Source organism: Myotis yumanensis, unplaced genomic scaffold (assembly GCF_028538775.1).
Source record: "Myotis yumanensis isolate MYYU_CA2020_CCGP unplaced genomic scaffold, mMyoYum1.0.hap1 SCAF_16, whole genome shotgun sequence".
NCBI lineage: Eukaryota > Metazoa > Chordata > Mammalia > Chiroptera > Vespertilionidae > Myotis > Myotis yumanensis.
The window spans coordinates 45,782,253-45,809,483 of record NW_027223767.1 but is presented as its reverse complement, the minus strand read 5'-3'; the positions used below and the strand labels follow the sequence as shown (position 1 = coordinate 45,809,483).

The 27,231-nt window shown below is 43.8% G+C and overlaps 3 protein-coding genes and 1 pseudogene across 3 annotated transcripts; all 4 read left to right on the top strand.

Annotated features, from left to right (window-relative positions):
• Positions 1–669: 669 nt before the first annotated feature.
• LOC138995037 (keratin-associated protein 9-1-like) lies at positions 670–1,092 on the top strand. Its single transcript, XM_070395400.1, has one exon. It carries the CDS (start codon positions 670–672, stop codon positions 1,090–1,092), a length of 423 nt encoding a protein of 140 aa, XP_070251501.1.
• A 3,321-nt stretch (positions 1,093–4,413) lies between these two features.
• On the top strand, positions 4,414–8,618 carry LOC138995036 (keratin-associated protein 9-1-like; annotated as a pseudogene).
• A 3,304-nt stretch (positions 8,619–11,922) lies between these two features.
• On the top strand, positions 11,923–12,309 carry LOC138995035 (keratin-associated protein 9-1-like). The gene has a single exon (XM_070395398.1). The coding sequence runs from the start codon at positions 11,923–11,925 to the stop codon at positions 12,307–12,309; it is 387 nt and encodes a 128-aa protein (XP_070251499.1).
• A 3,321-nt stretch (positions 12,310–15,630) lies between these two features.
• LOC138995034 (keratin-associated protein 9-1-like) lies at positions 15,631–15,963 on the top strand. The gene has a single exon (XM_070395397.1). The coding sequence runs from the start codon at positions 15,631–15,633 to the stop codon at positions 15,961–15,963; it is 333 nt and encodes a 110-aa protein (XP_070251498.1).
• The last annotated feature ends 11,268 nt before the right edge of the window (positions 15,964–27,231 follow it).

Here is a 27,231-nt window from a genome sequence, read left to right as displayed (position 1 = left end):
ACCCTGGAAGTAAAATGATTGATGCTTTATCAGTCCCAGCTTCTGCTTCCACCCACCTGCTTTGGTTCTGCTGTGCATATGCAAGAGATTATGCCAAACATCCTCTACCCAAGTGTCTATGATCCAACCTGGATACACAGGTGGGGTGGGTTGCTCCAGAGAGAGATTCCTGTCAGTCTTGAATCAGGCTTTGGAGGCAAACAGACTTGGACTCGGGCATGGTGTCAATTTAACCCCATGAAACATACCAGCATCACATTGTTTAAACAGGGATACTTTCAAAACTAAGTAAAGCTGAATACACAAAACACATGTACTGACCCTCATTAGGCCAAGACGGACTCTGTCATATGACCAGAATATGATGTAAGCAGGAACCATCCTGATGATGACACAAAGTTCCTTTATCTGAAAACGTTTCTATGACTTATTCTCAATTAAGGAACACATTAAACACTTACTTTCTAAACATTCATATCAGGTAGGAAACAACTTCATCTTTGCCTATCTCCCTGTGGTTACCGAAACAACATAAACAAAAACAAGGAAAGTCTTACTGATTGGTCCCAACATTGGGGAACCAGTGTATAAAAACCCCAGAATGGAAGAAGTGCTCAGAATCTGAGAAACTCACCTCTGAACAGAAACTCTCCTTCTACACCTGACACCATGTGCTGCTCCCCTTGCTGCCAGCCCAGCTGCTGTGGATCCAGCTGCTGTGGATCCAGCTGTTGCCGTCCCAGCTCCTGCCAGCCTTGCTGCCGCCCATGCTGTGTGTCCAGCTGCTGCCGCCCATGCTGTGGATCCAGCTGCTGCCAGCCTTGCTGCCGCCCATGCTGTGTGTCCAGCTGCTGCCAGCCGTGCTGCAGCCCATGCTGTGGATCCAGCTGCTGCCAGCCTTGCTGCAGCCCATGCTGTGGATCCAGCTGCTGCCAGCCTTGCTGCCGCCCATGCTGTGTGTCCAGCTGCTGCCAGCCTTGCTGCTGTCCAAAATGGTGTCAGACCACCTGTTGTAAAACCACCTGCTGCCGGCCCACCTGCTGCTGCCGCCCTTGCTGTGTGTCCAGCTGCTGTCAGCCTTGCTGCTGCTGATCACCTTGTCAAAGAACCACCATCTTCATAACCCATCAGTTAACTGACCCGCCATTTTGGAAATAAATGCATTTCCTTGACTTGGTTGACAACCAGCATGTGGTACCTTAATTTCTGTGACTCGTATGCCTGATACAAACTTCTAAATCAGCTGGATAGAGAGCAGAGGATGTCCCCAATCCTCTTACTCCCGTGTGTGTGGATCATATGCCAGCTTCGTGCATCCTCGCCATGGAGCTATGGTCTCTGCTTTGACTCCGTAGTCCAGGTCATTATCCTCTGAGTAACTTAAAAAAAGGAATTCTTGTAACTGTTACATAGGTTTTCTGCAACTGCTGAAAATCTTCTCAGTCCTGTTTTCTTTTCCCATGCACTCCTGATTCCTGTAATCCTGCTTTTCTTCCACAGTCACTCTAAGTTGGCTTCCTGGTTACAGGAAGTTGTACCTCTATTTCTTAATAAATTCTGTGCATTCCATATTGCATTTGGTTTTATTATACAGCGTCCTGGTGGATGGATTTACACCAGTAGTACGTTACCTGTTGCACATCATATGCATAATTCATTCTGAGCTTCATATAGTTCCCCCAAAATAATTATTTCCATTCCTCACATGAGGACATCTCACATGGTCATGTTAGACAGCTGATTTGGACAGACTCAGACCCAAGACTGTATCTTTTGCTTTAGTGCTCAATGGCACTTAAGTTTCTATCTCAAGACAAATCAGAAAAAGGCCTGGACTGAACACCAGCAAGATGTTAATTGGAGTGTCTCTGACAGTGGAAGTGATATTCTCCTGTATGTATATGCACATAACACCTATTTACAAAATTCTCCCCAAATCAGTGTCCACACCTCAGCTACATGGTAGGGAAGAAAGGCCTGCAGGTTAGAGCTCTCCTGGATGCAGGATCCTTTCCTTTCTCAGGTGCTGTCCAGCCACTCACACATCATGGGCATCCAATATTCGGGAGTATCCAGTGTCCTCACTTGGAAGAGGCTCATGTAAAGAGAACTAACTGTTCTTCACTTTCACGTAAATAAAATTCTTGGATGGCCTCCATCCCGAGTTACCTATAGACTAGAACAAAAGGGAATGAAGTCATTTCCTGCAGAACATTTTACATTCCCCAACTTTAAGGCCATTTGTCATTCTGATCAGAATCTTAGCAAGAGAAGTTAGTTGGGACCTGAGAAATAAGCAACGGGCACGTATGACTGTGAGTAATTCATGAAACCTGAACCTCCTATGTAAACAGAACCATCTCCTGTGCATTGTGAGTCAACTCTGAAGCATTTGAGAGAAATAAAAACCTGTGTTCCAGGGGAATTGAAATAATGTGAGAAAGAAGAAAAGTTGAGGGGCGGGAGCACTCCTATAGTCATGCTGGACAGAGGCTGCTCTGTGGTTCTGAACTAACAATGTTGCCTGAACATGCATTGAGGTAAGGCTTGAGACTGGTTCTGAGAGAAGTAGAAGAGTCTGGAACCTGGATCACCTCCTTGGGACAGTAGTGGTGCCTCTGATGAGCTCACCAAGCTGGGATCCAGGACACGTGCTCCCTTCTGAGACTGTGCATTGGGGATGCTCAGAAGAGACTGCTAAGACCAAACTTACTGACTGCTGGTCCTTGATGCATGTTTGGGTGATTAAAATGAGAAACTAGCATGTTCTGGGGGACTTACTATTTGCTGGGTATGCCCTCAGTGCTTCATCTACATATCTTTAATTCTTGAAGCAAGTTTCAATGCAAGTATAAATGTTCCATTTTAAGATGAGGATATTGAGACTGAGGAGGTAAAGAAATGTCATAGTTTGGTTTGTCCCAGAAGGCACTCTGAAGAAAAGATTCAAGTGCATGTAGTTGACTTGGGAAGCACAGGTGTCACTGGAAGGCGAGTGTGGACATGATACAGGAAAGGGGCATTTAAGCCAGTATCATTGTGGCCAACTGCAGCTTATGCCTAAGAGAAAATATCAGAAACAATGTAGGCACACACTATAGGAATTCCCAACTGAGCAATTTGGAGGCGCCTCCTTATAACCCTCTCCAGAAGCAGTGGTTGGGACACACACAGGCAGCATGATTTCTGTGGATGCAAGAAAACAGCTCTGCAGCAGAAATTGGCATGAACACACTAAGATCCATGATCCATGCACTGGGAATTCAAAAACACATGTATACTCTATGATTTTCTCCACTAGCAGGCAATATTTTGTTATTCAGTGTAAACTCACACTTTCTAGAAGAAGAGGACGGAGTAAGAAGAAAAGGTAGTGCTGGTAAAGAAGGAGATGTAGAAGGTGGAGAAAATGGGGGTAGAAACAGATGAAGGAGAGAGGGAGAAGAAGAAAAATAAGGAGGAAGAGAAGGAAGAGTAAAGGAAGGAAGGGGGAGGTAGAGAGGAGGAAAAGGGAGAGAGAAGATGAAAGAAAACTGAAGGAAGAAAAGAAGGGATCAAAGAAAATGAGAAATAAAGAAAAAGAAAACACAGGAATTGTATAGTAACTGACAAGAGGTCACCGAATCTGCTGGTTAACAAGGTTAGGACTGGAGTCACCAACTCATCCTGGTTTGCCCAAACTGCCCCAGTCACTAGCCTGGGGAGTCCCGCATTCTAGGAATCCCTTTAGGCCTGGACTCTTCGTTACCCTGGAAGTAAAATGATTGATGCTTTCTCAGTCCCAGCTTCTGCTTCTACCCACCTGCTTTGGTCCTGCTGTGCATATGCAAGAGATTAGGCCAAACATCCTCTACCCAAGTGTCTGTGATCCAACCTGGATACACAGGTGGGGTGGGTTGCTCCAGAGAGAGATTCCTGTCAGTCTTGAATCAGGCTTTTGTAGGCAAACAGACTTGGACTCGGGCATGGTGTCAATTTAACCCCAAGAACATACCAGCATCACATTGTTTAAAAGGGGATACTTTCAAAACTAAGTAAAGCTGAATACACAGAACACATGTACTGACCCTCATTAGGCCAACGGACTCTGTCATATGACCAGAATATGATGTAAGCAGGAACCATCCTGATGATGACACAAAGTTCCTTTATCTGAAAACGTTTCTATGACTTATTCTCAATTAAGGAACACATTAAATGCTTACTTTCTATAAATTCATATCAGGTAGGAAACAACTTCATCTTTGCCTATTTTCCTGTGGTTACCGAAACAACATAAACAAAAACAAGGAAAGTCTTACTGATTGGTCCCAACATTGGGGAACCAGTGTATAAAAACCCCAGAACGGAAGAAGTCCTCAGAATCTGACAAACTCACCTCTGAACAGACACTCACCTTCTACACCTGACACCATGTGCTGCTCCCCTTGCTGCCAGCCCAGCTGCTGTGGATCCAGCTGTTGTGGATCCAGCTGCTGCTGCCGCCCATGCTGTGTGTCCAGCTGCTGCCAGCCGTGCTGCCGCCCATGCTGTGTGTCCAGCTGCTGCCGCCCATGCTGTGTGTCCAGCTGCTGCCAGCCTTGCTGCAGCCCTAGCTGTGGGTCCAGCTGCTGCCAGCCTTGCTGCAGCCCATGCTGTGGATCCAGCTGCTGCCAGCCTTGCTGCCGCCCATGCTGTGGATCCAGCTGCTGCCAGCCTTGCTGCTGTTCAAAATGGTGTCAGACCACCTGCTGTAAAACCACCTGCTGCCGGCCCAGCTGCTGCTGCCGCCCTTGCTGTGTGTCCAGCTGCTGTCAGCCTTGCTGCTGCTGATCACCTTGACAAAGAACCACCATCTTTATAACCCATCAGTTAACTGACCCGCCATTTTGGAAACAAATGCATTTCCTTGACTTGGTTGACAACCAGCATGCTGTACCTAAATTTCTTTGACTCCTGTGCCTGACACAAACTTCTAAATCAGCTGGATGGAGAGCAGAGGACGTCCTCAATCCTCTTACTCCCGTGTCTGTGGAACATGTGTCAGCTTCGAGCATCCTTGATATGGAGCTATGGTCTCTGCTTTGACTCCGTACTCCAGGTCATCATTCTCTGAGTAACTTAAAAAAAGGAATTCTTGTAACTGTTACATAGGTTTTCTGCAACTGCTGAAAATCTTCTCAGTCCTGTTTTCTTTTCCCATGCACTCCTGGTTCCTGTAATCCTGCTTTTCTTCCACAGTCACTCTGAGTTGGCTTCCTGGTTACAGGAAGTTGTACCTCTATTTCTTAATAAATTCTGTGCATTCTATATTGCGTTTGGTTTTATTGTACAGCATCCTGGTGGATGGATTTACACCAGTAGTACGTTACCTGTTGAACATCATATGCATAATTCATTCTGAGCTTCATATAGTTCCCCCAAAATAATTATTTCCATTCTTCACCTGATAACATTTCACATGGTCATGTTAGATAGCTGATTTGGACAGACTCAGACCCAAGACTGTATCTTTTGTTTTACTGCTCAATGGCACCTAATTTGAGTGTCTCTGACAGTGGAAGTGATATTCTCCTGTATGTATATGCACATAACGCCTATTTACAAAGTTCTCCCCAAATCAGTGTCCACACCTCAGCTACATGGTAGGGAAGAAAGGCCTGCAGGTTAGAGCTCTCCTGGATGCAGGATCCTTTCCTTTCTCAGGTACTGTCCAGCCACTCACACATCATGGGCATCCAATATTCCGGATCATACAGTGTCTTCACCGGAAGAGGCTCATGAAAAGAGAACTAACTGTTCTTCACTTTCACGTAAATAATATTCTTGGATGGCCTCCATCCTGATTTACCTATAGACTACAACGAAAGGGAATGAAGTCATTTCCTGCAGAACATTTTACATTCCCCAACTTTAAGGCAATTTGTCATTCTGATCAGAATCTTAGCAAGAGAAGTTAGTTGGGACCTGAGAAATAAGCAACGGGCACATATGACTTTGAGGAATTCACAAAACCTGAACCTTTTAAGGAAACAGAACCATCCCTAGGTATTGTGAGTCAACTCTGGAGCATTTGAGAGAAATGAAAACCTGTGTTCCAGGGGAATTGAAATAATGTGAGAAAGAAGAAAAGTCGAGGAGCCTGAGCACTCCTATAGTCATGTTGGACAGAAGCTGCTCTTTGGTCCTGAACTAACAATGCTGCTTGAACATACATTGAGGTAAGGCTTGAGACTGGGTCTGAGAGAAGTAGAAGAGTCTGGAACCTGGATCACCTCCTTGGCAGCAGTAGTAGGTGCCTCTGTTGAGCTCACCAAGCTGGTATCCAGGACATGTGCTCCCTTCTGATACTGTGCATCGGGGATGCTAAGTCCAAACTTACCGACTGCTGGTCCTTGATGGGTATTTGGGTGATTAAAATGAGAAACTAACATGTTCTGGGTGACTTACTATTTGCTGGGTATGCCCTCAGTGCTTCATCTACATATCTTTAATTCTTGAAGAAAGTTTCAATGCAGGTATAAATGTTCCATTGTACAGATGAGGATATTGAGACTGAGGAGGTAAAGAAATGTCATAGTTTGGTTTCTCTCAGAAGGCACTCTGAAGAAAAGATTCAAGTGCATGTAGTTGACTTGGGAAGCACAGGTGTCACTGGTTGGGGAGTGTGGAATTGATACAGGAAAGGGGCATTTAAGCCAGTATCATTGTGGCCAATGCAGCTTCTGCCTAAGAGGAAATACCAGAAATGATGTAAGCACATGCTTTAGGATTACCCAACTGAGCAATTTGGGAGCCGCCACCTTATAACCCTCTCCAGAAGCAGTGGTTGGGACACACACAGGCAGCATGATTTCTGTGGATGCAAGAAAACAGCCCTGAGGCAGAAATTGGCATGAACACACTAAGATCCAAGTTCCATGCACTGGGACTTCAAAAACACATGTACACTCTATGATTTTCTCCACTAGCAGACAATATTGTGTTATTCAGTGTAAACTCACACTTTCTAGAAGAAGAGGACGGAGTAAGAAGAAAAGGTAGTGCTGGTAAAAAAGGAGATGTAGAAGGTGGAGAAAATGGGGATGAAACAGATGAAGGAGAGAGAGAGAAGAAGAAAAATGAGGAGGAGGAGGAGGAAGAAGAGAAGGAAGAGGAAAGGAAGGAAGGAGGAAGTAGAGAAGGAGGAAAAGGGAGAGAGAAGATGAAAGAAAAAGAGAGGAAGAAAAGAAGGGATCAAAGAAAATGAGAAAGAAAGAAAAAGAAAACACAGGAATTGTATAGTAACTGGCAAGAGGTCACCGAATCTGCTGGTTAACAAGGTTAGGACTGGAGTCACCAACTCATCCTGGTTTGCCCAAACTGCCCCAGTCACTAGCCTGGGGAGTCCCGCATCCTAGGAATCCCTTTAGGCCTGGACTCTTGGTCACCCTGGAAGTAAAATGATTGATGCTTTATCAGTCCCAGCTTCTGCTTCCACCCACCTGCTTTGGTTCTGCTGTGCATATGCAAGAGATTATGCCAAACATCCTCTACCCAAGTGTCTGTGATCCAACCTAGATACACAGGTGGGGTGGGTTGCTCCAGAGAGAGATTTCTGTCAGTCTTGAATCAGGCTTTGGAGGCAAACAGACTTGGACTCAGGCATGGTGTCAATTTAACCCCAAGAACATACCAGCATCACATTGTTTAAACGGGGATACTTTCAAAACTAAGTAAAGCTGAATACACAAAACACATGTACTGACCCTCATTAGGCCAAGAGGGACTCTGTCATATGACCAGAATATGATGTAAGCAGGAACCATCCTGATGATGACACAAAGTTCCTTTATCTGAAAACGTTTCTATGACTTATTCTCAATTAAGAAACACATTAAACACTTACTTTCTATAAATTCATATCAGGTAGGAAACAACTTCATCTTTGCCTATCTCCCTGTGGTTACCGAAACAACATAAACAAAAACAAGGAAAGTCTTACTGATTGGTCCCAACATTGGGGGCCCAGTGTATAAAAACCCCAGAATGGAAGAAGTCCTCAGAATCTGAGAAACTCACCTCTGAGCAGAAACTCTCCTTCTACACCTGACACCATGTGCTGCTCCCCTTGCTGCCAGCCCAGCTGCTGTGGATCCAGCTGTTGTGGATCCAGCTGTTGCCGTCCCAGCTGCTGCTGCCGCCCATGCTGTGTGTCCAGCTGCTGCCAGCCTTGCTGCGGCCCATGCTGTGTGTCCAGCTGCTGCCAGCCTTGCTGCCGCCCATGCTGTGTGTCCAGCTGCTGCCAGCCTTGCTGCAGCCCATGCTGTGGGTCTAGCTGCTGCCAGCCTTGCTGCCGCCCATGCTGTGGATCCAGCTGCTGCCAGCCTTGCTGCCGCCCATGCTGTGGATCCAGCTGCTGCCAGCCGTGCTGCCGCCCATGCTGTGGATCCAGCTGTTGCCAGCCTTGCTGCAGCCCATGCTGTGGATCCAGCTGCTGCCAGCCTTGCTGCCGCCCATGCTGTGGATCCAGCTGCTGCCAGCCTTGCTGCTGTCCAAAATGGTGTCAGACCACCTGCTGTAAAACCACCTGCTGCCGGCCCACCTGCTGCTGCCGCCCTTGCTGTGTGTCCAGCTGCTGTTAGCCTTGCTGCTGCTGATCACCTTGTCAAAGACCCACCATCTTCATAACCCATCAGTTAACTGACCCGCCATTTTAGAAACAAATGCATTTCCTTGACTTGGCTGACAACCAGCATGCGGTACCTTAATTTCTGTGACTCATGTGCCTGATACAAGCCTCTGAATCAGCTGGATGGAGAGCAGAGGACGTCCCCAATTCTCTTCCTGCCACGTGTGTGGAACACGTGTCAGCTCGAGCATCCTCGATATGGAGCTATGGTCTCTGCTTTGACTCCGTAGTCCAGGCCTTCATCCTATGTGTTACTTAGAAAAGGGAATTCTTGTAACTGTTACATAGGTTTCCTGCAACTGCAGAAAACCTTCTCAATCCTGTTTTCTTTTCCCATGCACTCCTAGTTCCTGTAATCCTGCTTTCTTCTTCCACAGTCACTCTGGGTTGGCTTCCTGGTTACGGGAAGTTGTACCTCTATTTCTTAATAAAGTCTGTTCATTCCACATTGTGTTTGGTTTTATTATAAATCCTGATGTAAGGATTTGCACACCTGTTACACATCATATGCACGATCCATTCTGAGCTTCATACAGTCCACCCAAAATAATTATCTCCATTCTTCATATGAGAACATCTCACATGGTCATGTTAGATAGCTGATTTGGACAGACTCAGACCCAAGACTGTATCTTTTGCTTTACTGCTCAATGGCACTTAAGTTTCTATCTCAAGACAAATCAGAAAAAGGCCTGGACTGAACACCAGCAAGATGTTAATCTGAGTGTCTCTGACAGTGGAAGTGATATTCTCCTGTATGTATATGCACATAACACCTATTTACAAAGTTCTTCCCAAATCAGTGTCCACACCTCAGCTACTTAGTAGGGCAGCAAGGCCTGCAGTTTACAGCTCTCCTGCATGAATGATGCTTTGCTGTCTCAGGTGCTCTCCTGCCACTCAGGCTTTCATGGGTATCCAATATTTGGGAATATCCAGTATGTCCTCATGAGAAAGAGGCTCCTCTAAAGAAATTAGTCCTTCGCTTTCATGTAAATAAAAATTCTTGGATAACCTCCATCCTCTGAGTTACCTATAGACTAGAATAAAAAGGAATAAAGTCATTTCCTGCAGAACATTTTACATTCCCCAACTTTAAGGCAACTTATCATTCTGATCAGAATCTTAGTAAGAGAAGTTAGTTGGGACCTAAGAAATAAGCAACAGGCATGTATGACTTTGAGGAATTCATGAAACCTGAACCTCCTATGGAAACAGAACCATCTCCTGTGCATTGTGAGTCAACTCTGAAGCATTTGAGAGAAATAAAAACCTGGGTTCTAGGGAAACATAAATAATGTGAGTAAGAAGAAGTCAAGGAGCCTGAGCACTATCTCTAGTCATGCTGGACAGAGGCTGCTCTGTGGTCCTGAACTAACAATGCTGCCTGAACATACATTGAGGTAAGGCTTGAGACTGGGTCTGAGAGAAGAAGAGTCTGGAACCTGGATCACCTCCTTAGGAGCAGTAGTGGTGCCTCTGATGAGCTCACCAAGCTGGTATCCAGGGCACGTGCTCCCTTCTGAGACTGTGCATCGGGGATGCTCAGAAGAGAGTTCCAAGACCAAACTTACTGACTGCTGGTTCTTGATGGGTGTTTGGGTGATTAAAATGAGAAACTAGCATGTTCTGGGGGACTTACTGTTTGCTGGGTATGCCCTCAGTGCTTCATCTACATATCTTTAATTCTTGAAGCAAGTTTCAATGCAAGTATAAATGTTTCCATTTTAAGATGAGGATATTGAGACTGAGGAGGTAAAGAAATGTCATAGTTTGGTTTCTCTCAGAAGGCACTCTGAAGAAAAGATTCAAGTGCATGTAGTTGACTTGGGAAGCACAGGTGTCACTGGTTGGGGAGTGTGGAATTGATACAGGAAAGGGGCATTTAAGCCAGTATCATTGTGGCCAATGCAGCTTATGCCTAAGAGGAAATACCAGAAATGATGTAAGCACACGCTACAGGAATTCCCAACTGAGCAATTTGGAGGCGCGTCCTTATAACCCTCTCCAGAAGCAGTGGTTGGGACACACACAGGCAGCATGATTTCTGTGGATGCAAGAAAACAGCCCTGAGGCAGAAATTGGCATGAACACACTAAGATCCAAGTTCCATGCACTGGGACTTCAAAAACACATGACACTCTATGATTATCTCCACTAGCAGACAATATTGTGTTATTCAGTGTAAACTCACACTTTCTAGAAGAAGAGGACGGAGTAAGAAGAAAAGGTAGTGCTGGTAAAAAAGGAGATGTAGAAGGTGGAGAAAATGGGGGTGAAACAGGTGAAGGAGAGAGGGAGAAGAAGAAAAATGAGGAGGAGGAGGAAGAGAAAAGGAAGGAAGGAGGAAGTAGAGAAGGAGGAAAAGGGAGAGAGCAGAAGAAAGAAAAAGAGAGGAAGAAAAGAAGGGATCAAAGAAAATGAGAAAGAAAGAAAAAGAAAACACAGGAATTGTATAGTAACTGGCAAGAGGTCAGCGAATCTGCTGGTTAACAAGGTTAGGACTGGAGTCACCAACTCATCCTGGTTTGCCCAAACTGCCCCAGTCACTAGCCTGGGGAGTCCCGCATCCTAGGAATCCCTTTAGGCCTGGACTCTTCGTCACCCTGGAAGTAAAATGATTGATGCTTTCTCAGTCCCAGCTTCTGCTTCTACCCACCTGCTTTGGTCCTGCTGTGCATATGCAAGAGATTATGCCAAACATCCTCTACCCAAGTGTCTGTGATCCAACCTGGATACACAGGTGGGGTGGGTTGTTCCAGAGAGAGATTCCTGTCAGTCTTGAATCAGGCTTTGGAGGCAAACAGACTTGGACTCGGGCATGGTGTCAATTTAACCCCATGAAACATACCAGCATCACATTGTTTAAACAGGGATACTTTCAAAACTAAGTAAAGCTGAATACACAAAACACATGTACTGACCCTCATTAGGCCAAGAGGGACTCTGTCATATGACCAGAATATGATCTAAGCAGGAACCATCCTGATGATGACACAAAGTTCCTTTATCTGAAAACGTTTCTATGACTTATTCTCAATTAAGAAACACATTAAACACTTACTTTCTATAAATTCATATCAGGTAGGAAACAACTTCATCTTTGCCTATCTCCCTGTGGTTACCGAAACAACATAAACAAAAACAAGGAAAGTCTTACTGATTGGTCCCAACATTGGGGGCCCAGTGTATAAAAACCCCAGAATGGAAGAAGTGCTCAGAATCTGAGAAACTCACCTCTGAACAGAAACTCTCCTTCTACACCTGACACCATGTGCTGCTCCCCTTGCTGCCAGCCCAGCTGCTGTGGATCCAGCTGTTGTGGATCCAGCTGTTGCCGTCCCAGCTGCTGCTGCCGCCCATGCTGTGTGTCCAGCTGCTGCCAGCCTTGCTGCCGCCCATGCTGTGTGTCCAGCTGCTGCCAGCCTTGCTGCCGCCCATGCTGTGTGTCCAGCTGCTGCCAGCCTTGCTGCCGCCCATGCTGTGGATCCAGCTGCTGCCAGCCTTGCTGCCGCCCATGCTGTTTGTCCAGCTGCTGCCAGCCGTGCTGCTGTCCAAAATGGTGTCAGACCACCTGCTGTAAAACCACCTGCTGCCGGCCCACCTGCTGCTGCCGCCCTTGCTGTGTGTCCAGCTGCTGTCAGCCTTGCTGCTGCTGATCACCTTGTCAAAGACCCACCATCTTCATAAACCATCAGTTAACTGACTCACCATTTTGGAAATAAATGCATTTCCTTGACTTGGTTGACAACCAGCATGTGGTACCTTAATTTCTGTGACTCGTATGCCTGATACAAACTTCTAAATCAGCTGGATGGAGAGCAGAGGATGTCCCCAATCCTCTTCCTCCCGTGTGTGTGGATCATATGCCAGCTTCGTGCATCCTCGCCATGGAGCTATGGTCTCTGCTTTGACTCCGTAGTCCAGGTCATCATCCTCTGAGTAACTTAAAAAAAGGAATTCTTGTAACTGTTACATAGGTTTTCTGCAACTGCTGAAAGTCTTCTCAGTCCTGTTTTCTTTTCCCATGCACTCCTGATTCCTGTAATCCTGCTTTTCTTCCACAGTCACTCTAAGTTGGCTTCCTGCTTACAGGAAGTTGTACCTCTATTTCTTAATAAATTCCGTGCATTCCATATTGCATTTGGTTTTATTATACAGTGTCCTGGTGGATGGATTTAACCAGCACTACCTTACATGTTGCTCATCATATGCATAATTCATTCTGAGCTTCATATAGTTCCCCCAAAATAATTATTTCCATTCCTCACATGAGAACATCTCACATGGTCATGTTAGATAGCTGATTTGGACAGACTCAGACCCAAGACTGTATCTTTTGCTTTAGTGCTCAATGGCACTTAAGTTTCTATCTCAAGACAAATCAGAAAAAGGCCTGGACTGAACACCAGCAAGATGTTAATTGGAGTGTCTCTGACAGTGGAAGTGATATTCTCCTGTATGTATATGCACATAACGCCTATTACAAAGTTCTCCCCAAATCAGTGTCCACACCTCAGCTACATGGTAGGGAAGAAAGGCCTGCAGGTTAGAGCTCTCCTGGATGCAGGATCCTTTCCTTTCTCAGGTGCTGTCCAGCCACTCACACATCATGGGCATCCAATATTCGGGAGTATCCAGTGTCCTCACTTGGAAGAGGCTCATTTAAAGAGAACTAACTGTTCTTCACTTTCACGTAAATAAAATTCTTGGATGGCCTCCATCCCGAGTTACCTATAGACTACAACAAAAGGGAATGAAGTCATTTCCTGCAGAACATTTTACATTCCCCAACTTTAAGGCAATTTGTCATTCTGATCAGAATCTTAGTAAGAGAAGTTAGTTGGGACCTGAGAAATAAGCAACGGGCACGTATGACTGTGAGTAATTCATGAAACCTGAACCTCCTATGTAAACAGAACCATCTCCTGTGCATTGTGAGTCAACTCTGAAGCATTTGAGAGAAATAAAAACCTGTGTTCCAGGGGAATTGAAATAATGTGAGAAAGAAGAAAAGTTGAGGGGCGGGAGCACTCCTATAGTCATGCTGGACAGAGGCTGCTCTGTGGTTCTGAACTAACAATGTTGCCTGAACATGCATTGAGGTAAGGCTTGAGACTGGTTCTGAGAGAAGTAGAAGAGTCTGGAACCTGGATCACCTCCTTGGGACAGTAGTGGTGCCTCTGATGAGCTCACCAAGCTGGGATCCAGGACAGGTGCTCCCTTCTGAGACTGTGCATCAGGGATGCTCAGAAGAGACTGCTAAGTCCAAACTTACTGACTGCTGGTCCTTGATGCGTGTTTGGGTGATTAAAATGAGAAACTAGCATGTTCTGGGGGACTTACTATTTGCTGGGTATGCCCTCAATGCTTCATCTACATATCTTTAATTCTTGAAGCAAGTTTCAATGCAAGTATAAATGTTTCCATTTTAAGATGAGGATATTGAGACTGAGGAGGTAAAGAAATGTCATAGTTTGGTTTGTCCCAGAAGGCACTCTGAAGAAAAGATTCAAGTGCATGTAGTTGACTTGGGAAGCACAGGTGTCACTGGAAGGGGAGTGTGGACATGATACAGGAAAGGGGCATTTAAGCCAGTATCACTGTGGCCAACTGCAGCTTATGCCTAAGAGAAAATATCAGAAACAATGTAGGCACACACTATAGGAATTCCCAACTGAGCAATTTGGAGGCGCGTCCTTATAACCCTCTCCAGAAGCAGTGGTTGGGACACACACAGGCAGCATGATTTCTGTGGATGCAAGAAAACAGCCCTGAGGCAGAAATTGGCATGAACACACTAAGATCCATGATCCATGCACTGGGAATTCAAAAACACATGTATACTCTATGATTTTCTCCACTAGCAGGCAATATTTTGTTATTCAGTGTAAACTCACACTTTCTAGAAGAAGAGGACAGAGTTAGAAGAAAAGGTAGTGCTGGTAAAGAAGGAGATGTAGAAGGTGGAGAAAATGGGGGTAGAAACAGATGAAGGAGAGAGGGAGAAGAAGAAAAATAAGGAGGAAGAGAAGGAAGAGAAAAGGAAGGAAGGGGGAGGTAGAGAGGAGGAAAAGGGAGAGAGAAGATGAAAGAAAACTGAAGGAAGAAAAGAAGGGATCAAAGAAAATGAGAAATAAAGAAAAAGAAAAGACAGGAATTGTATAGTAACTGACAAGAGGTCACCGAATCTGCTGGTTAACAAGGTTAGGACTGGAGTCACCAACTCATCCTGGTTTGCCCAAACTGCCCCAGTCACTAGCCTGGGGAGTCCCGCATCCTAGGAAACCCTTTAGGCCTGGACTCTTGGTCACCCTGGAAGTAAAATGATTGATGCTTTCTCAGTCCCAGCTTCTGCTTCTACCCACCTGCTTTGGTCCTGCTGTGCATATGCAAGAGATTAGGCCAAACATCCTCTACCCAAGTGTCTGTGATCCAACCTGGATACACAGGTGGGGTGGGTTGTTCCAGAGAGAGATTTCTGTCAGTCTTGAATCAGGCTTTGGAGGCAAACAGACTTGGACTCAGGCATGGTGTCAATTTAACCCCAAGAACATACCAGCATCACATTGTTTAAACGGGGATACTTTCAAAACTAAGTAAAGCTGAATACACAAAACACATGTACTGACCCTCATTAGGCCAAGACGGACTCTGTCATATGACCAGAATATGATCTAAGCAGGAACCATCCTGATGATGACACAAAGTTCCTTTATCTGAAAACGTTTCTATGACTTATTCTCAATTAAGAAACACATTAAACACTTACTTTCTATAAATTCATATCAGGTAGGAAACAACTTCATCTTTGCCTATCTCCCTGTGGTTACCGAAACAACATAAACAAAAACAAGGAAAGTCTTACTGATGGGTCCCAACATTGGGGAACCAGTGTATAAAAACCCCAGAATGGAAGAAGTCCTCAGAATCTGAGAAACTCACCTCTGAACAGACACTCACCTTCTACACCTGACACCATGTGCTGCTCCCCTTGCTGCCAGCCCAGCTGCTGTGGGTCCAACTGTTGTGGATCCAGCTGCTGCTGCCGCCCATGCTGTGTGTCCAGCTGCTGCCAGCCTTGCTGCCGCCCATGCTGTGGATCCAGCTGCTGCCAGCCTTGCTGCCGCCCATGCTGTGGATCCAGCTGCTGCCAGCCTTGCTGCCGCCCATGCTGTGGATCCAGCTGCTGCCAGCCGTGCTGCTGTCCAAAATGGTGTCAGACCACCTGCTGTAAAACCACCTGCTGCCGGCCCAGCTGCTGCTGCCGCCCTTGCTGTGTATCCAGCTGCTGTCAGCCTTGCTGCTGCTGATCACCTTGTCAAAGAACCACCATCTTCATAACCCATCAGTTAACTGACCCGCCATTTTGGAAACAAATGCATTTCCTTGACTTGGTTGACAACCAGCATGCTGTACCTAAATTTCTGTGACTCCTGTGCCTGACACAAACTTCTAAATCAGCTGGATGGAGAGCAGAGGACGTCCCCAATCCTCTTCCTCCCGTGTGTAACATGTGTCAGCTTCGAGCATCCTTGATATGGAGTTATGGTCTCTGCTTTGACTCCGTAGTCCAGGTCATCATTCTCTGAGTAACTTAAAAAAAGGAATTCTTGTAACTGTTACATAGGTTTTCTGCAACTGCTGAAAATCTTCTCAGTCCTGTTTTCTTTTCCCATGCACTCCTGGTTCCTGTAATCCTGCTTTTCTTCCACAGTCACTCTGAGTTGGCTTCCTGGTTACAGGAAGTTGTACCTCTATTTCTTAATAAATTCTGTGCATTCTATATTGTGTTTGGTTTTATTGTACAGCATCTTGGTGGATGGATTTAACCAGCACTACCTTACATTTTGCACATCATATGCATAATTTATTCTGAGCTTCATATAGTTCCCCCAAAATAATTATTTCTATTCTTCACCTGATAACATTTCACATGGTCATGTTAGATAGCTGATTTTGGCAGACTCAGACCCAAGTCTGTATCTTTTGTTTTACTGCTCAATGGCACCTAATTTGAGTGTCTCTGACAGTGGAAGTGATATTCTCCTGTATGTATAGGCACATAACACCTATTTACAAAGTTCTCCCCAAATCAGTGTCCACACCTCAGCTACATGGTAGGGAAGAAAGGCCTGCAGGTTAGAGCTCTCCTGGATGCAGGATCCTTTCCTTTCTCAGGTGCTGTCCAGCCACTCACACATCATGGGCATCCAATATTCCGGATCATACAGTGTCCTCACCAGGAAGAGGCTCATGTAAAGAGAACTAACTCTTCTTCACTTTCACGTAAATAAAATTCTTGGATGGCCTCCATCCCGAGTTACCTATAGACTAGAACAAAAGGGAATGAAGTCATTTCCTGCAGAACATTTTACATTCCCCAACTTTAAGGCACTTTGTCATTCTGATCAGAATCTTAGCAAGAGAAGTTAGTTGGGACCTGTGAAATAAGCAACGGGCACGTATGACTGTGAGTAATTCACAAAACCTGAACCTCTTAAGGAAACAGAACCATCCTCTAGGTATTGTGAGTCAACTCTGAAGCATTTGAGAGAAATAAAAACCTGGGTTCTAGGGGAACTTAAATGATGTGATTAAGAAGAAAAGTCGAGGAGCCTGAGCACTATCTCTAGTCATGCTGGACAGAGGCTGCTCTGTGGTCCTGAACTAACAATGCTGCTTGAACATGCATTGAGGTAAAGCTTGAGACTGGTTCTGAGAGATGTAGAAGAGTCTGGAACCTGGATCACCTCCTTGGCAGCAGTAGTAGGTACCTCTGTTGAGCTCACCAAGCTGGTATCCAGGACATGTGCTCCCTTCTGATACTGTGCATCGGGATGCTCAGAAGAGACTGCTAAGTCCAAACTAACCAACTGCTGGTCCTTGATGGGTATTTGGGTGATTAAAATGAGAAACTAACATGTTCTGGGTGACTTACTATTTGCTGGGTATGCCCTCAGTGCTTCATCTACATATCTTTAATTCTTGAAGAAATTTTCAATGCAGGTATAAATGTTCCATTGTACAGATGAGGATATTGAGACTGAGGAGGTAAAGAAATGTCATAGTTTGGTTTCTCCCAGAAGGCACTCTGAAGAAAAGATTCAAGTGTATGCAGTGGACTTGGAAAGCACAGGTCTCACTGGTTGGGGAGTATGGACTTGATGCCAGAAAGGGGCACATTAAACCAGTATCATTGTGGCCAAATGCAGCTTTTGCCTAAGAGGAAATATCAGAAACGATTCAAGCACACACTTTAGGATTACCCAACTGAGGAATTTGGGAGCTGCCTCCTTATAACCCTCTCCAGAAGCAGTGGTTGGGACACACACAGGCAGCATGACTGATGCAAGAAAATAGCCCTGATGCTCAGAGATGCTGGTCTACTGGCAGAAATTGCCCTGAACACACTCTGATCTAAGATACCTGAGTGGAGAATTCAAAACGTCATCTATAATCTATGATTTTCCCCACTTGCATCCAATATTGTGTTATTCAGTGTAAACTCACACTTTCTAGAAGAAAAATAAAGAGTAAGAAGAAGAGGTAGTGCTGGTGAAGAAGGGCATGTAGACGGAGGAGGAGGTGGATGGGAGGAATGGGTGAGGGAGAAGGAGAAAGAGAAGAAGAAAGATGAGGAGAAAGAGAAGGAAGAGAAGAAAAAGGAAGGAAAGGAGGAGGAAGAGAAGGAGGAAGAGAGAGTAGAAGAAAAAGAGGGAAGAAGGAAGAAAAAGGAAGGAAGGAAGGAAGGAAGGAAGGAAGGAAGGAAGGAAGGAAGGAAGGAAGGGATTAAAGAAAATGAGAAAGAAAAAGAAAACACAGTACATGTGTAGTCAGTGACATGAGGTCACTGAATCTGCTGGCTAACAAGGTTAGGACTGGAGTCACCAGCTCATCCTGGTTTGCCCAAACCGCCCCAGTCACACCCCTGGGGAGTCCCGCATCCTGGGAAACCCCTTAGTCCTGGGCAATCAGGACCATTGGTCACCCAGGAAGTGAAATGTTGGATGCTTTCTCAGTCCCAGCTTCTGTTTCCTCCTACCTGCTTTGGTTCTGCTGTGCATATGCAAGAGATTATGCCAATCATCTTCTACCCAAGTATCTGTGATCCAACCTGGATACACAGGTGGGGTGGGTTGCTCCAGAGAGAGATTCCTGTCACAGTCTTGAATCAGGCTTTTGTGGGCAAACAGACTTGGACTCAGGACTCAGGAGTCAATTTAACCCCATGAACATATCAGCATCATATCCCTCACACAGGGATACTTCCCAATTAAAGCACAGCTGAATACACAAAACACATGTACTGGCCCTCATGAAGCCATGAGGGACTCTATCATATGACCACAATATGACCAGAGCAGGAATGATTATGTGACCACCCTCCTTTTATCTGAAAAAGTTTCTGTGAGTTATTCTCAATTAAGGAACACATTAAACACTTATTTCCTAAAGGTTCATATCACGTAGGGAACAACTTCCTCCTTGACAATTTCCCTGTGATTAACAAAACAACATAAACAAAAACAAGGAAAGTCTTACTGATTGGTGCCAACATTGGGGGCCCAGTGTATAAAAACCCCAGAATGGAAGAAGTCCTCAGAATCTGAGAAACTCACCTCTGAACAGAAACTCTCCTTCTATACCTGACACCATGTGCTGCTCCCCTTGCTGCCAGCCCAGCTGCTGTGGATCCAGCTGTTGTGGATCCAGCTGTTGCCGTCCCAGCTGCTGCTGCCGCCCATGCTGTGTGTCCAGCTGCTGCCAGCCTTGCTGCCGCCCATGCTGTGGGTCTAGCTGCTGCCAGCCTTGCTGCCGCCCATGCTGTGTGTCCAGCTGCTGCCAGCCTTGCTGCCGCCCATGCTGTGTGTCCAGCTGCTGCCAGCCTTGCTGCAGCCCATGCTGTGGATCCAGCTGCTGCCAGCCTTGCTGCCGCCCATGCTGTGTGTCCAGCTGCTGCCAGCCTTGCTGCCGTCCTTGCTGTGTCTCCAGCTGCTGCCAGCCTTCTTGCTGCTGATGACCCTGACTTAAGTGCCACCATCTGCATGCAACACCTTCTGTGAACTGACTTGCAATTTTGGAAACAAATTCACTTCCAAATGTTGCTGAAAGCCAGCATGTGGTCCCACAAATTTTTGTGACTCATTTGCCTGTTAACAAATTTGTGAATCAGCCCGACAGAGTACAGAGGACATCACCCTAATCTTTTCTTACGTCTTGTGGATCATGTGCCAGCTTCGTGCATCCTCAACGTGGAGTCTAACCTCCGAGTAACTTAGGGAAACAGACTCTCATTACTTCTTCTTGGATTTCTGCTGCTGGTCTTAATAGCATTCTTCATAATCATGTTACTTTTTCAGTGTACTCATGGTTCTTATATCCTGCTTTTTTATGTTCATGATCACTTTGAATTGTCTTTGTAGATGCAGGAATTCTCTCCTGTATTTCTTAATAAATCCTGTAGCCTTATTCATCCCCAGTTGCATTTTGTTTTCTTACACAGCATTCCTGACAGAGGGACCTACGCACTTATTGCATACCATATGCGTTTCCATTTTGAGCCTCACAACAGCCTCTCAATAGTTATATCCTCCATTTGTTCAGATGAGAACATTTCACTGTACAATGTAGCTGAAAATGGACCGAGGCGATCGAAGACCGGGCCTCCTGCTCCTCTCAAGGGCAATTACATTCCCATATCGGGACAAGTAGAAATGAACCTGGGACTAACCACCAGCAACCTGTGCACTTGAGTTTCTCCTTTGACAATGGTCGGAATCATCTCCCATATATGTAGTTACCTCTGTGTCTACAGAGTTCTTCTCCAGTCAGGGTCCCACACCTCAGCGAGCCGTGGCTGTTTCAGTGAGGGTGGTGGTGAGTATCAGTTAGGGGGCAGTGATGGCGCTGGAGAGCTCTCACGAATCCAGGGAAACTTTCATTCTCTCAGGCTCTGGTCACCCCTGCATGCAATTCATCCGCATCAAGTAATTTTGAGCATCCATCGTGTCCTCTTAAGACAGGCTTGTTTATCAGGACTTGTTCTTGGCATCATGTACTTCTTGTGTGGTCTCCTTCTCCCGCGTCCCTGTTTTAAAGCAAAAAGGAATGAAGTAATTCTCCACAAAACATAGACCCTACATTACGATCCCCAACTTTGAACCAACTTGCTTCAATGAGTTTTCATGAGGGATGTTACCATATTAAAGGCTCAACATCAGTCCCTGCTGCTGACAAGTAGCACCTTCAGTAGAGGCAACTGTGGTGGGAGGGGGCGCATGTGTCTGGTTCCTCACAAAGCCTGGGTCCCTGCCACCACGGCTCCTTTGTTTGTGGTCTATCATGGAAGCGCTGGGGCACCTGAGGAGGAAGACGGGATGAGTTATCACACACTCCTGATTGTCCAGTGCCTCCTGAGTGGTCGATACTCTTGTGGGCACTGATGTGGGACACAAAGAGGGAACACTTCCTGTCCACACACCTAGTTATAGCTACATGTTTCTTCAAATCTCTGTATCTCCAGTCTTTCAATCTTGCTCCTTCCAGGTCTCAGACCAATCACCTGTGCTTTTCACCACTTCCCAACAGCCCGTGAACATCATTTCCTCATCCACTTTTCTCCTAAGCAAAATTTACAACTAGATGTACTGCTCACAGTTCTTTTCACTGGGAGTGTTTTCACTTTCCACTTAGACCAGAAGTTGTTGATCTATTCTAGAAAAAATTCCATATGGGGTATAATAGCTACTGTTGGGGCTACTAATTGATAAAATTTAAGGAATTTCATGATTACATATCATATTCCATTAGGTTTATGGAGTTGTAAACCAATCATGCTTTAGTCATTTAGGTCAGCACTAACCTCCTGATATGCTATAGCTTCTTGCTAGCACCTCGGTCTGGAGGTTTAATTTGTAAATTTGAGATAAAGTTTATGTTAAGTTGGGAATATAGGCATAAACAAGAGGCAAATCCCAATTACTGAGAAAAAAGAAAAGGCAAATAAACTATTCTCTACTACTAAGTAAGGATTAGGAATAAAATATGTGTTTGTGATACCCCTTGAAAATGTAAGAATGATGATTTCTTAAAGAAGGTATCTGCCTACAGACTGGCTGATATAGTAAAGGAGGCCAAAAAAGAGAAAGAAAGAATTCCAGGTTAATCCATGGGTGGACATACTATTTAGGATGGAAGTGGGGAAAAGAAAGCAATAGACAAAAGGAGGATGACACTATATATGAGAAACATTCATGAGGGTGCATTAAATATATCCTGCATGTCCCCCCGCCCCAACACACAGCTAGGGAGCAGCAGAACAGGAATTTGAAGACTCTTCCATATGATTCTAATTCCCATAACCAAGATCTATTGTATTCTTTTCCACAACAGAGAATTTACAATTAAAGATAAAATTGGAGATGAGTAGCTGACAGTCTTGGAGGGAACTTAGTACAGACAAGGGCTGATGCAAACTAGCAGCATTTTTACAAAATTGGCTCACACATGAGTGGCTCTGTAATCAGGTGAGGGTGGGGGCTAGAAGCTCTGAAGAACTTTTTCCTATGTTTCCCTCTAGAAGTTCTATAGTTTCAGGCTTTACATTTAGATGCATAATACATTTTGAGTTGATTTTGTATAACATATGAAATATGGGCCCAAGTGGGTTTTTTTGTTTTGTTTTTTTTACACATGGATATTTAGCTGTTTCAGCATCATTTGTTCAAAAGACCACACTTTCTCTGCATATTAATTTGATACCTTTTTAAAAAAACAATTTTCCCCATTGATCTATATCAGCGGTTGCCAACCTTCCAGTGGTCCATGGTTATTTTCTATGACATTTCTTCATGACCATGGACAATTGCCCAAGAAAGAAGGGTTTCCTAAGTATTATGAATTTTTCTGAAAATAAATGATAGAATTGTTCTCCTAATTAAAAGATAACCTGTAAGAACTTATTTCCAGAAATGGGAGAGATAGTCAACATCAAAAGAATTATTAACTATGAATCATCATTTTTTAAAGACACAGTATATCCTCTGGTCATATGCTAGTTCAAGCTAGTTTGGAGAAGAGGCCAGAGCCATTGTCACTAACTTTCCTCTGTTGATGCTACTTATATTGAAATGCATCTCTGAAGACAGAGCATGTTATTGATGAAACAAAGATGATGAATTCAAACTACATTTTAACACATTTTGAATATTTTAACAAGGCTTTCATCTGTGTCACACAAAACTTTTAGTAGCAAGCAACTCCACATGGGCACATATTTTCAGTAGCAGGGAATGGGCTCAACTGTAACTGGCATGATCTTTTCCATGTTGGCCTCCAGATTTGTTGGCCGGCCTGACAGCAAGCCTGTTCTGGGGACACTATATTTACATTTACTGGTAAAGAAAAAGCAGTTAGTTTGACAACTAAAATAGTCTGCTTTGAACTGCAGTCTAAAACTACAAATGCCAAGGAGTGTAAATGGAGGAACAAAAGGGACAACAATGACGCCATCATGTGTATCAATGGAGCAAAGCAGAATCAGGTGCATAATATTTTGAACACTTGGAAATTTCCATATTTGGATAACTTTTTAAAAAGAGAGCCTCTTTCTTTCACTGGCAGCGATGTAGCCCCAGATACAGCTTCATGTGCTCTGAATTAAGCTGTGGCTAAGGATTTCTGGTGCCTCGGCTGCTGATGCGGCCTAACTTGGCAGCAAAAGTGGAGAAACCCCATGTTCATAGGTCCAGCATATGGTAATGGCATTTTTCACTCAACATAATTTTCAGTTGAGTCATCCAGGTTGTTGAGTATTAATAGTTTATTCTATTGCTGAGAAGTATTCCATAGTATATCACAGTTTAATCACTCATTCATTGAAGGGTATCTGGGTTGTATCCATTCTTTGGCTGTTATGAACAGAATTAGTACAAACATTCAATGCATGAACAAAGTCTTCACTTCTCTGGTAGAAATGTCCAAGATTGCAATTTCCAGGTTATATGGTAATTGCATGTTTTGTTTTTGAAGAACCTGACAAACTGTTTTTTAGAATAGCTACATCATTTCACATCTGCATCAGTATTGTACAGTGATACAGTTTCTCCACATCCTCATTAGCATTTGGTGTTACCTATCTTTTATTTCAGCTATGATGATAGGTTTATAGTGATATCTCATCAAGGCTCCAATTTGCATTTCCCCAATGGCTAATGATATTGAACATCTTTTCATGTGTTCATTTGCCATTTATATGTCTTCTTCGGTGAAATGTCTCTTCATGTCTTTACCCATGCTCTACTTTGACGGTTCAATTTTTTTTTTTCCTGTTGAGTTCGAGAGTTCTTTATATATTCTAGATACTAGTGCTCTGTCAGGTATGTGGTTTATAAATATTTTCTCCCAATCTGTACCTTGTCTTTTCATCCTTTTAACAGCACACCTTACAGATCAAAGGCTTTTAATTTCAATGAAGTTCAGTTTATCAATTTTTCCTTTTATGGATTGTACTCTTGATGTCAATAGTAAGAACTCTTTGCCTAGTCCAAGATCACAAAGATTTTTCCCCCTATGTTTTCTTCTCAAAGTTTTATCATTTTACATTTAAGTTTGTGATGCATTTAAATTTTTCTTCTTCTTTTGCTTCCAACTTGCTCCTTTGTAAAAAAAAAAAAATCAGTTGGGAATATTTGTGTGGTTCTGAGACATCACTATCTTTTTATTTGAGATTTTTATCCCATTCATATTTATTCTGATAACTAATGTGTTTATTATTGCTTTTTAAAGAGCTTTATTGAGATGTAATTAAAACCATCAAGTTCACCACTTTTATTTATTTATTTTTTAAAATATATTTCTTTATTGATTTCAGAGAGGAAGGAAGAGAGAGAGAGAGATAGAAACATCAATGATGAGAGAGAATCATTGATTGGCTGCCTCCTGCACGCCCCCGACTGGGGATCGAGCCTGTAACCTGGGCATGTGCCCTTGGCCGGAATCGAACCCGGGACCCTTCAGTCCGCAGGCCGATGCTCTATCCACTGAGCCAAACTGGCTAGGGCAAGTTCACCACTTTTAAAGTATAGTTCAATGTTTTTAGAATCTAAGCAGGTTGGGCAGCTATTACCACATCTAGGTTTAGAACATCTTTATCTCCCTGAGAAGATACTTCATTTCCATTAGCAATCACTCCCCATGTCCTCAACCTCCACCCCAGCTGCAGGCAACTACTGATCTACTTTCTCTCTACTTAGATTTGCCTCTCTGGACATTCCATATACATGGAATCATACAATATGTGGTCTTTCATAACTGACTTCTTTCACTTAGTGTGTTGTTTTCAAGGTTCATCCACATTATAACATGTGTCAATATTTAATTCCTTTTTATTGTCAAATAATTCATCTGGATAAACAAAATTATAATATAAAGTTCATATACACAATTCATTAAAGGAATTTAAATGTTACATTAGAAAATATCCACTTAATACACTAGAAGGAAATAAAGAAGGCATATAGGAAAATGGACTTGTATCAAGGATATATAAAGAATTCTTATAACTCAATAACTCAATAAAAAATTTTAAATGGACACATAATTTTGTCCATTATTCTACATTTTGTTTATACAGTCATTAGTTGATGAACATTTGGGTTGTTTCCTCTGCTTTGATATATCCAGGAGCGAATTGCAGGGTCTCTACATGATAACTCTATGGTTAATTTCTCAGAAATTGACAAACTATTTTCCAAAGCAGTGCACCATGTTATAATCCCACCAGCAATGTATAAAGGTGTCAACTTCTGCACATGCTCATTGTAAGGGCATAAAAAAAAAGCTTTTCTTTTTCTTTGCTGTGGCTTTCCACAATTTATGAAAAGCACATGGTAATTAAACCCCAAGATTATTAGCTCCTCTGATTCAAACACTCCCTCTGTTCAAGCCGCAAGACAAGATAAACTACTCTAAAGGCTACGTTCTTGCCTTCCCCCTCTCCCTGCTGTTTTTACAACTCAGGGATAATTCACATCAAGGAGTTTTTACTTAATAGAAAGTTCCCTTCTCCCCTCCCGTTAAAACAAGTCTCTTTTGAACTCTTCATAACTTTTGCTCTAAGCATGTTTTATAGGCTTGGGAAAAATACTAATAACACACCTCCGTGGCTCAGTGGTTGAGTGTGACCTATGAACCAGGACGCCATGGTTTGATTCCCGGTCAGGGCACATGCCTAGTGGGGGTTGTGCAGGAGGCAGCCAATCAATGATTCGCTCTCATCATTGATGTTTCTATCTCTTTCTCCCTCACCCTTCTTCTCTGAAATAAAAAAAATATATATATTAAAAATAAACAGGACACCTCCCTGGGACATCTGCAGGACTGTCTCCTAAAAAGCAAACAAACTAACTTTTCAAGACAATAGCCCTGATGTCTGCTCAACTTCCTCCTCCCCAAATCCTCCTCCCTTCCTTATCACCTAGCAACCACAGCCATTACTTTTTTAAAGGGGAAGCTGACTTTGTTTCTTGCCTTGTATTGATTAATAATGCCCCGTCCTTTTCCTCCCTTGGAAAGTAAAATAAACTCCCTCTCTCTGCATCTATCTCTTCTCTCAGTTGTGAATTTTTTCACTGCCCGCATCATAGGCCAAACCCTAACACTCACCAATACTTGTTATTAGATGCCTCTTAAGTCCTAGTGGCAATAAAGTGGTGTATTGTAATTTGATTTACATTTCCCTAATGACTAATTATGTTGAGCATCTTTGCATGGGCTTATAAGCCATTTGTATATCATTTTTGTACACATGTCTATCAAATTCTTTGACTCACATTTGCTCCCAGGTCTTTCCCGCCTCATTTAAAAACATTGGCTTATGATGCCACGGAGTGCTCTTCCTGTTCTATCTTCTTGAGAAGACAAAGTCTCAGTGCATTCAATTTTAGGCTTATTCTTATCAATGGAATTGCACCAGGAAGGAATTAGGAGAGTAGGTCATGGCCCTGGGCTCTGCGGGGCACCTTCCCAGAACATCTTAGCCAGTTTTTGAAAAATATAGATTTCTAGGCTTCATTACAGGGGATATGTGTCATTTGGTTATTTCATAAAGAAGAGATATGATAATTTCTTGTGTTAAACAGAGTGATACTGCCAATAAGAAGTCGTAACAACATGAGGAAGTCTGCCAAAATGCATTACTTGGGATTCCTTTCCCAGCGCACTAATCACCAGCCTGCACCTAGGGCCATATCTTTTCTCACTGCTCAAGAATAATTTATTTGGGGGAAGGTCTCCAACTCCTCTCCGGGATCCCTCAACATATCATTCTGAGAATTATTTCATTCCCATTTGTCTATGTCCTAAACTCATGACTCACAGCTTAGGCCTGGGCTGAGTCATGGAAAAGAGAAACATACGGACACTTAGCAACAAATGGTGAGTCTCATTCCAGCCAATTGGAGCAGAGAGCTGCAGTCCTGAAAATTAGATGATACACACAAGAAAGAAACACAAGTGTTGATTTGAAGAAAAGATTAGAGTGAAGATACATCATAGAAAGGAAGAATGCATTCTATCTC

Excerpts from the sequence above, each read along its gene's own strand:
- LOC138995034 (XM_070395397.1), top strand. The coding sequence starts at position 15,631 with ATGTGCTGCTCCCCTTGCTGCCAGCCCAGCTGCTGTGGGTCCAACTGT.
- LOC138995037 (XM_070395400.1), top strand. The coding sequence starts at position 670 with ATGTGCTGCTCCCCTTGCTGCCAGCCCAGCTGCTGTGGATCCAGCTGC.
- LOC138995035 (XM_070395398.1), top strand. The coding sequence starts at position 11,923 with ATGTGCTGCTCCCCTTGCTGCCAGCCCAGCTGCTGTGGATCCAGCTGT.